The 12,321-nt window shown below is 45.3% G+C and overlaps 1 protein-coding gene across 12 annotated transcripts in view; it reads left to right on the top strand.

Moving 5' to 3' along the window:
- The window catches only part of Garnl3 (GTPase activating Rap/RanGAP domain like 3), a 132,268-nt gene extending 120,943 nt beyond the window's left edge, over window positions 1-11,325 (top strand). For 7 of the 12 annotated variants that reach the window (XM_048813003.1, XM_048813005.1, XM_048813001.1 and 4 more), the window contains 6 exons: window positions 2,512-2,619; window positions 3,902-4,062; window positions 5,869-6,007; window positions 6,899-7,114; window positions 8,337-8,463; window positions 10,856-11,325. In XM_048813003.1, coding sequence (XP_048668960.1) covers window positions 2,512-2,619; window positions 3,902-4,062; window positions 5,869-6,007; window positions 6,899-7,114; window positions 8,337-8,463; window positions 10,856-11,039 — 935 coding nt within the window. In that variant the 3' untranslated portion in view covers window positions 11,040-11,325. The remainder of the gene's footprint in view (window positions 1-2,511; window positions 2,620-3,901; window positions 4,063-5,868; window positions 6,008-6,898; window positions 7,115-8,336; window positions 8,464-10,855) is intronic. The other 5 variants (XM_015497566.2, XM_048813002.1, XM_048813011.1 and 2 more) reach the window with 2 other exon arrangements.
- Window positions 11,326-12,321: the final 996 nt, after the last annotated feature.

Here is a 12,321-nt window from a genome sequence, read left to right as displayed (position 1 = left end):
CTGTTTTTTTTTTTTTTTTTTATATGTATATTTTAGTTGTTGATGGACCTTTATTTTATTCATTTATTTATATGTGGTGCTGAGAATTGAACCAGCACCTCACCATGCTGGGCAAGTACTCTACCACTGAGCCACAACCCCAGCCCTAATACTTAAAAATAAGAAAGGAGCTGGATGCACACACCTATAATCCCAGCAACTGAGACAGGAGGCTGAGACAGGAGGATCGCAAGTTCAAAGTTCAAAGCCAGCCTTAGCAACGGCGAGACACTAGCAGCTTAGTAAGACCTTGTCTCTAAATAAAACACAAAGTAAGGCTGGGGATGTGGCTCAGTGATGGAGTGCCCCTGAATTCAATCCCCAGTACCAAAAAAATAAAAATAAACAAGAAAGTAGCTGGGCTCAGTGGTGCCCACCTATAATCCCAGCAGCTTGGGAGGCTGAGGCAGGAAGATCGCAAGTTCAAAGCCAGCCTCAGCAATTTAGCAAGGCCCTAAGCAACTTAGCAAGATCCTGTCTCTAAATAAAAAATAAAAAGGGATGGGGATGTGGTTAAGTGCCCCTGTGTTCAATCCCCAGTACCAAAAGAAAAAAAAAAATGTGCCTCACTGAAAATTTTAATATGCATACTGTCCTGGGCAGTGATTTGACCTTGAGATGGGCAGGGATAGGCAGTCAGGCATCCCCTGTGGTTAGATGTGGTCTAGATGGTCCAGCCTTTTGGGGAAGAAATTGGCAGGATATGATTTTAAATTGACCCAACATTGACTCACAGGCAATTATTTTAAAAAGCAATTAATGAACTATGAAGGAGGAATGCTTGATCATCTGTTACAACATCTTCTGAAAAGCAAAATCTGGAAACAAGGGAAGAAGATATATTTTGTCATGTTCAAATACTGAAATGCCATACAGTGATTTAAACATGTTCTAGAAGAATACATAGAATATACAAAAAAATGAAAAAAGGAAATTACTTTTTCAAGTTCAGTTCTGTCTCTTCTTAGAACATTTCTCTATTTTTTTATTCCTTCATAAAAATTTTTGGAGGAGAAATATGAAAATGTCATCAGTCCTTCTCTGTGGCTTTATGTTTTTCTTGGTTTCTTGAATTTTTCACAACAAAACACAGAAAAAAATAGTAAAGCCCATAAATATGTTAGCCGTCTATGTAAAAAGAGTGTTTAATAGTCACATTCTGAATAAAATAAAATTATGTGACTCACCTATAACCCAGCACATTTTACTCCACTGTGTGTCCACCAGAGAAGTGAAGCCACACAGACTCATCCTGGGATGTCCACAGCAGCTTTATGCACAACAGCAAGCAGTGGGAACAACCAGAGGCCCACCAGCTGGTAACGACACCCACAAAATGTGTGTGTCCACAAGGAAAAATATTATTTCTCCATTAAAAAAAAAATATATCACCGAAACGTTGGTGGACCTTAAAACATTGTGCTCAGTGAAGAAACAGACACATCAGGCCACAAACTATATGATGCCATTTAAAAAAAATGTCCAGGAAAGACAAATTCAGAGACAGGAAGTAGATTAATGGTATCGAGGGCCTGGGTAGGATGGGAGTGACTATTTAGTGGGCATGGGTCTTTTTAGGTGATAAAATGTTCTAAAATTAGGTTTGGATACTGATGTACAATTCTGTAAATAAAATTTGAAGAATCGTACACTTTTAAGTGGATGAATATTATGGTTTAAAATAGAGCTTTTTAAAACTAATATTACAATAAAATTGTAAGGCTAACCGTGATGACTTCTGTACAAAAGGGGCCTACCGGACTTTGTCACTCTGATGGTATCTGAGCCACGTGGACTTGGGTTCAGAGTGTGGAACAGTGTAACTGAACTCAGCAGACCTTAATGTAGTGCTGGCTCTGGTTCACCAGGGAGATGCGCACAGGTGGCTTCAGGTTCTCATGGAGAAACAGCACAGAGTGTATCCAGCTCCAAGACACTTGTCCTGAGTGAGGCTCCAGTGGGACCCACCCTGCCAGCAGACTCCCTCCACCAGAAGACTGCCAATCAGAGCCCTTCTGGATCTCTCACACGTGGGGGGACCTTATGGCAGAGGCAGGAAGCATACCCTCTGCAGCCACAGGCCTGGGTCTGGACCCTGCTCCTGGCAGTACCTATGAGGCCAGAGGAGCTACTTCCCTCTCCTCCCCTCAGTCTTCTCTTCTGAAATAAGCATAATAACAGCACTTTCTTTGTATAGGAAGTGCTTCAGAAAGTCAAACCAATTAAATGAGATGGTGTTGTTAAAGCTCAGCTCCTGGCACGCAGTAGACTCCACAAATGGCAGCTGTTAGTATCTGCAGTCCTAACATTACTCTGGCTCGGGCTGCCTCTGGCCCTTGGCATCTAGCATCAGAGCAGTGTTGCCCCTGGGTATTTATAAAGAACTAGCTGAGAGGATGCCATTCTGGTTGTTTCTCTAGTTGCATCTAAGTGTGGTCTCTCACAAAACGGGTGCTGTTGTTTTCATTGCAGACAGTTGCATCTATAAAAAGGTTTGTCCATTTAATGGCGGCTCTTTTTTGGTTCAACCTTCCGCGTCAGATTTCCAGTTCTGTTGGAACCAGGCTCCGTATGCGATTGGTAAGAAAACCCATCATGACACTTTCCCATTGACTGCTGTGTCTGAACTTCTACACTGCCCTGAAGTGTATGTGTGTGAGGAGCTCTCAGGGGCTTTTCTTTTAAAGTACTCCTGCTCTGTGCCCCTTTGGGGCTCTTGTCTTCTGCTCCTGGCTCTTCCCAGTGCTTGAGCACATGTGCATTCAAGAGCAACTAAATATCATTTTCAGTGCCTGCTCATCATTTCTGGGCCTCACTTTCTTCTTTCTAAAACTCAAGCACAAGGTCTCCAGCCTCAGGATGCTGAGTGGCTTCTGGGCAGCCCGGTGCTTTCCAGGCCATTTTCACATATCTTGAAGCCTAAAAGTCTAGAATCACAGAGATGCAGGTACATTACCTGCCACTAAGATGCTAAGACCCGAGTGGTGCTGCTCTGTGTCTGTGGCTCACGACCTACAGCTGGGTTTTGCCTTTGAGAATCGGAGCAGAGCCAGGAATTTTCCAGTTATGCTGTTTTCCTCACAATGAAATTGTCTGCTAATAGATCCACATTGTAGTGTTTTAAGGGATGAGCAGAGGAAGCAAGGCAAGGCCTGGGCGACTGGCCAGGCTTTTACAGATGAGATGGGAGAGTGCCAGATGACTTCCAGGGGCTGAGCCACTAGAGGTCGCTTGAGAGGTCAAAGCCAGAGGCATGGTGGATAGACTGAGTGCAGAAAGGAAGGGCCAGAGTAAAGGAGCGCAAGAGCACGACAGGGATCAGGCAAAGGGACACAGGTGCAGTCAGAGGGCACTCAGGGAAATCTGTGTTATAACTACCATTGCAAGGAGAGGGGCTGACATTTACCAACGAGCAAACCCTTGGAGCCCAAGGGACGCTGTGAGGGACAATGAAGGGACAAGATGCAGCCACTGCCCAGGCCCACAGCCAGAAGAATGGGGAGGAGTGACCAAGTATGGGGATACGGAATGGGCTTGAAGAAACTGTACAGGAACGAGTTTCCAGGCAGGATGGCATGTGCCAAAGGAGGGGTGTGTGGAGCTGCAGTCTGGGTGATAAGGGGGCAGGTCCTGCAGGGCTCTGGCAGGTGAGCTGCCAGAAGGTGGGTTGATGGCAAGAAGTGCGGACAGCGCTCACCTGGGTGGCAGCCAAGGGGAGAAGGCCTCGGGAGCAAAGGCCATCTAAGCACAGGGGGCCGTGGCCCTGTGAAGGAAGAAGAGAAGCAGCCAGGGCAGTGGGAGAGACGGATGTTTCTGAAGCAGTGAGGATGACTGTGTGACAGACGGTCATGGCCATCCGCAGCCACCTGGCCAGCGGTGGGTGCTGACTGCCGTTACCTTGCAGTTTGCGCCTTCCCGTACCTCCTGGCCTTCACGCCCGACTCCATGGAGATCCGCCTGGTGGTGAACGGGAACCTGGTCCACACGGCCGTGGTGCCGCAGCTGCAGCTCGTGGCCTCCAGGGTGAGGAGAACTGGGGTTTTATTTCCATGGGAGGGGCCTAGGGAGCCCCAGCACTGTGGGATTTCAGGTGAGCACAGAAACTGCCTCTCACCAAGTTGGGTGGTTGGTGACAATGCTACTGTGGGTCACCATTCCAGGAATGAGAAGAAAAAGCAACAAGACCGAGGGGTGGGCTCATGTGTGTGGCCTCCTCAGCCTTCACAGTGCTTCTCAGTTGTGTGGACACAATCACTGTGTGGTGATGGCAGTTGGGGACACCCAGCTGAAAAGAGAAATCCGTTCGTGTCACTGCTGCCCTGAAGGACCATTCAAGTCTAGAAAAGTAGGAGCTTGAAGTAGCCGTTGACCACTTTCCAGCCTCAGCTTGAGTTTGTGCCTATGTAATGTGGCTCATTGACTAATCCATGTCCCATAACACAAAGACTGAGCACAGCACAGGGATGCAGGTAACATCACAAGTGCCTGCCATCACTGGCACATTGGGCTGGTGCCCTGGGGCATGTGGTCCTAACGGTCCTGACATTGCCCACACTTGGGTGGAGGGCAGCTGCTCCCTACTTGATGTGGCAAGGTCTTCCCAGTAACAGTGCAGGTGGCGGGCATCAAGTTTAACTCCCACCGTGTGGGGGAAATGGGTGTGTGTGTGTGTGTTGTGGGTGTGAGCATTAGCTGATTGTGTTACTGATATAAAAAAGCTCTCAATTTACAAACAATAGTAAAATATACAATGTTCTTTATCATAAAATCCATAGCCAGTTGGTTCTTATTAACACATTTAATTTTTGCTGAGCTCTTATATCCGTAGCCAGCCAACATCTATAAGGAAACTGTGATTTTATGGTTATAGTTATTTCTCAGCCCAACTTCTTTCTCCAATAAGTTTATTGTCCGTAAATCTGATATGTGGCCTACTGTTCACCTTTCTCACCTGGAAACAAACCGTAGTCATTAAACCAGAACTTCTTCTGGCCCTAGCTCTAGACTCAACACACTTTTAAGTTTAATCTTCATGTCCACATTGCCTTGGTGGAGACAGTCAACACAACCACAAATCAAGCTCTGGTTTTTAGCCCTTGTCAGTTGCTTTGGTATAAATAGTCCCACTGTAGTTGGTTTCCAGCTTACTGTGCAGCATCACTGAAAGTGGGGTGGGAAGAGCTGGCCGTGGCCACCAGTGGACATCATTTCCACTGTACACATCATGTTGATGTCAATAACCACAAGAGCACAGATAATAGTACATGTCTTCCAATAATTAGGAAAGGTTGTATTCTTATACTGAGCTCAATTTAACTTTTAATATGGCTGTGTTTAAGAGTTGGCCTGCAGAATTCCTGAAAGTTGGCTGTCATGAGTCATATCCAACGTACTACTGCAGTTGTCACCAAAGCCAGCACATAGGGTACTGGAATGTTTGCCGATGTTTGAGTGAACATCCACCTACACTCTGCAGAATGGACTGGCAGAACCTCAGATCCCTTCCAGCTGAAACCCTGGGTGCCTAAGATTCCCTCGAAGGAAATGTGTGTGGCGTCTGTGTTTGCACAAGTGTGAGGGCTGTTTTCTGCTGTAGATCAACACATAGATACAGGAAGTGGACAGACCCAATCCTCAGGGAAGTCTAATGCTGTGCCAGGCACTCTGGAGGCCCCCACTGGCCGTCCTGTACCAGGCTGCACACCCTAAGCATGTCAGGATGTCATAGCCAAGCCAGGGACCAAATGGGGTTTGGCAGTGATGGCGGAGGGCCAGTAGGTGTGGGGCTGGAAATCTGGGCAGCTCAATAACCCTTTCTCTTCTTTTCAGTCGGATATATACTTCACAGCAGCCGCGACTGTGCCCGAGGTCTCATCTGAAGGCAGTTCCAAGGGAGCCAGTGCCCACAGTTCTCCTCAGACACCCCCAGGCCGAGACACTCCAGTATTTCCTTCTTCCCTGGGGGAAGGTGAAGCCCCATCTTTACTGTCTTACTAATAGCTGTTTTTAATCCATTCTGATTTCTCTAGTTCATTGTCAAATATCTACAGGTGACTACTGCTAAAGAAGTTACTCTCCTCGCCAGGCATGCCTGTCATCCCTGCAACTAGGGAGGCTAAGGAGGAGGATGGCAAGTTTAAGACCAGTCTGAGCAACTTAACAACACCCTGTCTGAAATAAAAAATAAAAGGGCTGGGATATAGCTCAACATTGGAGCACCCTGGATTCAACCCTGAATACAGGTGGAGGGGGAGCCATTATTTAAAGCCATTTAAAGAATCTTGCAATGTGAATGTATTGGTTGCGTTCTTAAGAAACTTTGTGCTTTTAAAAATTGTTTCAGTAGGGAAAAGGGAATTCAGAGCTAGAGAGTTTCTGACTTGCAATAAGCTATTCTCTCTCCTTCAGGGATATTAACGGTCATGGGGTTTGTAGCTAGAAGTACCTAGTCATAAAGACTCAGCATCATTCAGCACACCCACTGGGAACCCTGGCGGCCTGCAGTGGTTTCTGCATGGCAGTGAACACAATACCTTTCGTAACTTCTTGCCACATGAGTGGTCATTATCACTTGTTAAGATAAAGCATGGGGCCCCCAGGCAAGGCAGCTCTTTGCCTTTCTTGTCTAGCTTTTCTCCTGGCCAAGCATAACCATAACAAGTGCATTTTATCTAATCTAAATACATGAAGAGGAAGTCCATAGAAAACACAAAGCCATCGGAGCCACTGCTTGTGACATGGAAGATCAGCATGTGACAAAACCTTTCTTCATGCTAACTATATTGAGGATCAGAAAATTATTCTCTTGTAAATAGTAGCAACCTAAAGTTCTTATGTTGTTTTCTAAATCATATTTCAGGTGAAATTCAGTCAAAAAATCTGTACAGGATTCCACTTAGAAACCTAGTCGGCAGAAGCATCGAGCGACCTCTGAAATCACCCTTAGTCTCCAAGGTCATCACCCCGCCCACTTCCATCAGCCTTGGCATCGCTGCCATTCCTGTCACTCATTCCTTGTCCCTGTCACGCATGGAGATTAAAGAAATAGCAAGCAGGACCCGCAGGGAACTGCTAGGTAATGGCTTTCAATATTTGTGTTTTCACCGCTGACAAATAGACTAGCTAGTTTTACCTTTGGATATTAATATCCTCAAAAACTATGACTTAAAAAAAACTTTCCCTTTAAAAAGGGATTTATAAATAAATTATAGTCCAGGGAATACCATATTGTTTTCCCAACAAAAGTGATGCTGTTGATCTGTATTTATTGGTGGAGAACACTTCCCAAGCCTTGCTAAGGAGGAACAGGCAGTTTATAAAACACTGTGTCTAGTGGAGTTCAACTTTTTAAATAAAAGTATCTATATATGTTTAGTAGTCTAGAAAAGCATCTATCAGGAGTTGTGGCCCACAGTTCTCAGAGACCACTTTATATTGGTACATCCAGAAGTGGAAATTTACCACATTTTTACACACACACCTCACTTCCCTTATCATTTCCCCCAGCCCAGTGGCCAAAGGGGCAGGTCTGAGAGCAAGTCCAGATGCAAGGCATTTGTCATGCCCTCTTCTCCCAGCATGCACAGAGGCCCAACCAGAAAAACATGAGGCCCCTTGGTCATTGTCAAAGGGCTGGAAGCTTCTTATTCAGATTTGCAGAATCAAAAAATGGAAAAATGGAAGCATCATGTTAAACCAGTAAGAACTGGTTTGAACACTAGAATTGGGATCAACATGGCATGAAAATTACAAGGACAGTTGGCTTTGGTGCGTTCCCCCCTACAGTAGTGTTTTCTGAATAACTGGAGAAGTATTTCAGGCCACTTGACCGGGTGGTTTTCACAGTTGGAGTTGGTAAAATATGTGTATTGCTATTTTAACCCACTCTTTCATCTGAAAGCCTCATCTGCTGGCCACTGTTGTACAAACCACCAAGCCTTTCAGAAACTGAAACTTGATGAGTCAGAGAAAGACAAATCACTCTCTATAAGACTGGAGGGACTTTATCTCCTTTATTAGGCTCTTCTGAGTCTCTTTGGGGACTTTTGTTTGATTGGTTAGTTGGTTGGGTTTTGTTTTGGTTTTGGTTTGGTTTTTTGCAGTGCATATATACTTTATAGTCAAAAGGGGGGAAACCCCTTTACCAACAAGGAAGCTGAGTTTATATATATCCTATCATCTTTCTTCCTGACTCTATCCCAATAACACACCAATACTCAACCAAGAACAAAAAGGGTGTTTCCTATCTCCATGGCAGCTGCATGGTAATGACCCTGTGATTCTCCTCTGTAATCCAGGCCTCTCAGATGAAAGTGGACCCAGGGCAGAAGGAGCACCAAGGGCCAAATCAAAACCCCGGAAACGGTTAGAAGAGAACCGAGGAGGCCCCAAGCCTGGGACAGTGAGATCGACTAGCAGTGACAGGTAAAGAGGGGACCAGCCCTTGCCCAGAGCAGTGACCCTATGTGTCACAGCAGTGCCCAGGAGGCCTTTTGGCCAGCATGGCACAGGGTCAGCATCTGGTTCCTCTCTGAGACCCTCAAAGAGCAGAACCTTCCAGGACAGGGCTCAACAAACAAGCAACCTTATTAGCAATCAAACAAATGCTCACTGAAATATATCAAGAGGGCCTAGGGTGTGGCTCAGTGGTAGAGTACTTGCCTAGCATGTGGGAAGCCCTGGTTCCCATCACCAGCACCCCAAAAATAAAAAATAATAAAAATATATTGAGACTTTTTTTCACTCATCAGATGGATAGAAATTTGTAGCAACAGAACTGAGAATGTAGCTCAGTAGTAAATCACCTGCCTACTGTTGTGGGGCAGGTTGCTCAGAAAACACACCAGGTCACAATTTTGTCCAAATTGAAGAGTCTTTATTTAGCTGGCCAGCTGATGACTGTTCCCCACAGGACCCATAACTGCCTCTGTAAGAAACAGCCCCGAGCCTGAGCATTTTAGAATATTTAAAGGCAAAAACCACATCTGGGTTGATGTAGCTGCAAGCAAGCAGGTACAGAAGCTGAATTGGGCAGTTAACAAGACAATGCAATGGGTACACTGGTATTTCCCACAGACTTTCCAGGTTGGCATAATAGCAAGCAATCAGAAGGGAAGTGGGTCAAAATGACCCTAGTTTAGTACAAGTTAGAGAATGGTTACTAACATCTAGACAATCAATCTCTGACAAGGTACATTGCCCAAGAAAAATGGAAAGGAAGGAGAACTATTTTACATTGTATAAGAATTGCTATTTTGTGTTGCCAAGTTATGCTATGTAGCTATTAATGGTTACAGAGGAAGGACTTTCACATGGGAGAAGCATTTCTTACATGATATGAAGTCTCAGGGTAAAATGGAGTCTGTTTGGTCATTGCCCATATAGCCTGGCCCATAACACTAGTATGTGTGAGCCCCTGGGTTCTATCCCCAGCCATACACAAACACTATCAATACTAACCACTGGACATGTAAACAGGGAGGGCCCTTCTGAATGGCGGTTCAGCATCACATGTAATATTTGTGGGGTCACACAGGTTTGTCCCATAAGCTCTACTGTTGTCCTTCAGGCAGCATTATGGCTCCTGTGTGTGCAGGGTAATGGAGCTGTGTCCAGCTTTGCTTGTTCACCCAACACACATTCTTGGAGAACCCAGCACTGAACAGGGGTTGAGATATGGAAATGACCCAGCCCCAATCTGGGCCTTCAGGGGGCTCACAGGCCAGTGGCGAAGGTCAAGAGCCCCACAGTCACTGCTTCCAAGGTGACAAGTGACACGGGCAGGAGCATATCAAGCATGGATCCTAGGGCAAATGTGTATGAGCCTGACAGAGGAGAGGCAGCCCTCACTAGTGCTTTAATCCAACACTCAGTGCCAGGGACTTTGCCCCAGAGAAGTCAACAGTAAACAAATAAGCAAATCATCTCAAATAATGACAAATGCTATAAAGAGATTTTAAAGAATATAAGTGATAGGGTGGCAAATAGAAGGTCAACTTCTTTTCTAATTTTTTTTTTTCTTTTTAGTTGTAGATGGACCTTTATTTCTTTTTATGTGGTGCTGAGGATCACACCCAGCGCCTCACATGTGCTAGGCAGGCACTCCACCACTGAGCCTCAGCCCCAGCCCCTAGAAGGTCAACTTTGATAGGGGGTCAAGGAAGATTTTGGAGGAAATGTCATGGTGCTAGGCTTGGAATGAATGATAAGGAACTAGGGGAACAGTTCCTATGACTGCAGGGACTTGGGGCAAAGAACCCTGAAGCAGGCACAGTGTGGCCAGAGACAGAAGGAACAAATGGACAGGCTGAACATGGAGAACAGGCAGGGGCGGTATGAGGCTGAGCAGGCAGAGCAGGCCCAGGAGCATTTGTTGAGTCATGCCCTCCTTGAGACACAGAACCAGTTTGGGTCAAATTATTTAAGCAGCTATCAAGAGAGGGTCCTGAGGAGCTGGAGAAAGCAGAGGGAACTGGTTGGCTGGAGACTGGAGCAGCCCAGGCCCTGTACCTCTGCTATGGGAGGAATTTCAGCTTATCCTCAGGCCATTGGAGGATTTGAGGCAGAGTGACATTATCCAGATGTTCACTTCAGAGAGGTGAATGAATAATGCTTCAGCAACAATTCTGTGTCACACCCTGGTCTTTAGTCCTCACAAGCCCCAGAGCTGGGCTATCTGATTCCAAGGCTTGAGTTGGGGAGGGGACCCCTGTACTTCCACACCTTTCCCATTGGGATGGGGACAGGGCAGACACTCCAATGAGCCCAGTTCCCTGGTGTTCCCATTGAGTCCTTGACAGTGACTTTTCTCTTCCAGGATCCCATCAGGCTCCTTGGAAAGTCCTTCTACTTCTGAAGTCAATCCCGAGGCATGTTACCACTCCACAAGCTCTGACCAGGACCCAGTGGCAGAGAGGGAGGGCAGCCCCGTCTCGGTCTGGGGCAGCAGCCCCTTTCAGCTCACAGCTTCCTCAGATGAAGACATTATTGACTTGAAGTAAACAGTCCAAGTCTTGTTGCCATCCTTAGTTTTCTTATGGAGATTTATACTCTTTAAACAGTTCTAACATCATTTCTCAACAAAATGTGGCTCCAGCCTGTCAGCGATCTATTGGACCAAACTTTCTGCACACTCGGCCAGTTGGGTCACTCTCCAATGTCCGGTGCCATCTTTCTTGACCTTTGTTTCTTTCCTTTCAGGAACCATCAGTCCCTTGTAATAAAGGTGATAGATTTCATTGAAGTTTTAGATTGAAACTTTGAATAAATCAAAAATGTTCATTCTTATTTACTGCAACTTCTCTTATATTTTATATACTTAGATGGAAAATTATTTTTTCAGTATAATTTTGATTTATGTCACACAATGTGTTTCTTTTATAAAGAGTAGCCATTGCTTTTTAACTTTATTATAAATAAGTTTTCTTTCTGCACTGTTGGCCCACTGTTTGAGTTCACTGTGATTGGAACCAGCTGTGTTCCTGCCTGTAGACTTGAGAAGAGTTGCATGGTTGGATCTCAGAAGCTCCTTCTTCCTCCTTGTGTCTCTTGATAAATAATAAGGCATAGGAACTTGTCAAAGTCTTAAGATTATTCTGTCTGATTTTGTTACTGAGATATAACCAGGTTCTCCCTTGTGATCAAATGAATCCTTGAATTCCCTCCTCTTGTGGGTTTGTCTTGCTCTTTCACATGAACCAAATCATTATCCTTCAGAGGAAGGATACCATGCATCTGCCTTCCAGCTCCTTCCTCAGAGTGAGCCGGAAAAATTGTGGATTGGGCCTAGTGCAAATGAAGTAGGAATTATCAGCCTCAAGCCAGAAGAGAAAGATGGGGAAACTCCAGTTTCATTGATGTTTCCTGTAAAAATTTTAAGCTTTGTGAAGAAGGAAATTTACCTTTGGCTTTGGGAAATGCAATCCATTTTATTGTATGTCTTCTTGCCTCCATCACCCATGGGAAAAAATTTAATAATTTGCTCTAAATTATTTGTCCCCACGAAAGCAGCTTTGATGAGTCCTACAAGTGTTCTTTTTAAGTGCAGAGGACTGTTGGACAGAACCTCGACCTGACAGATTTTATAGACATTTGGATCTTCTCTCATCATGGGACTGCGGGAAGACTCCCCTCTCTGACTTTTGCACAAACAGTTCAGCACAACACACCCAGGTTGAAAGAGTCTGGTTCCTCTTGGCAAGACAGGAAATTCAATCTCCAGCCGGAAAGAAAAGAAAGAGTAATGGTGGTTTTTAGGTGTACTCAGGTGGGGCTTCTTATAAC

The sequence above is a fragment of the Marmota marmota genome, unplaced genomic scaffold (genome assembly GCF_001458135.2).
Source record: "Marmota marmota marmota unplaced genomic scaffold, marMar, whole genome shotgun sequence".
NCBI classification, from domain to species: domain Eukaryota; kingdom Metazoa; phylum Chordata; class Mammalia; order Rodentia; family Sciuridae; genus Marmota; species Marmota marmota.
This window is presented reverse-complemented; position numbering and strand designations above follow the sequence as displayed.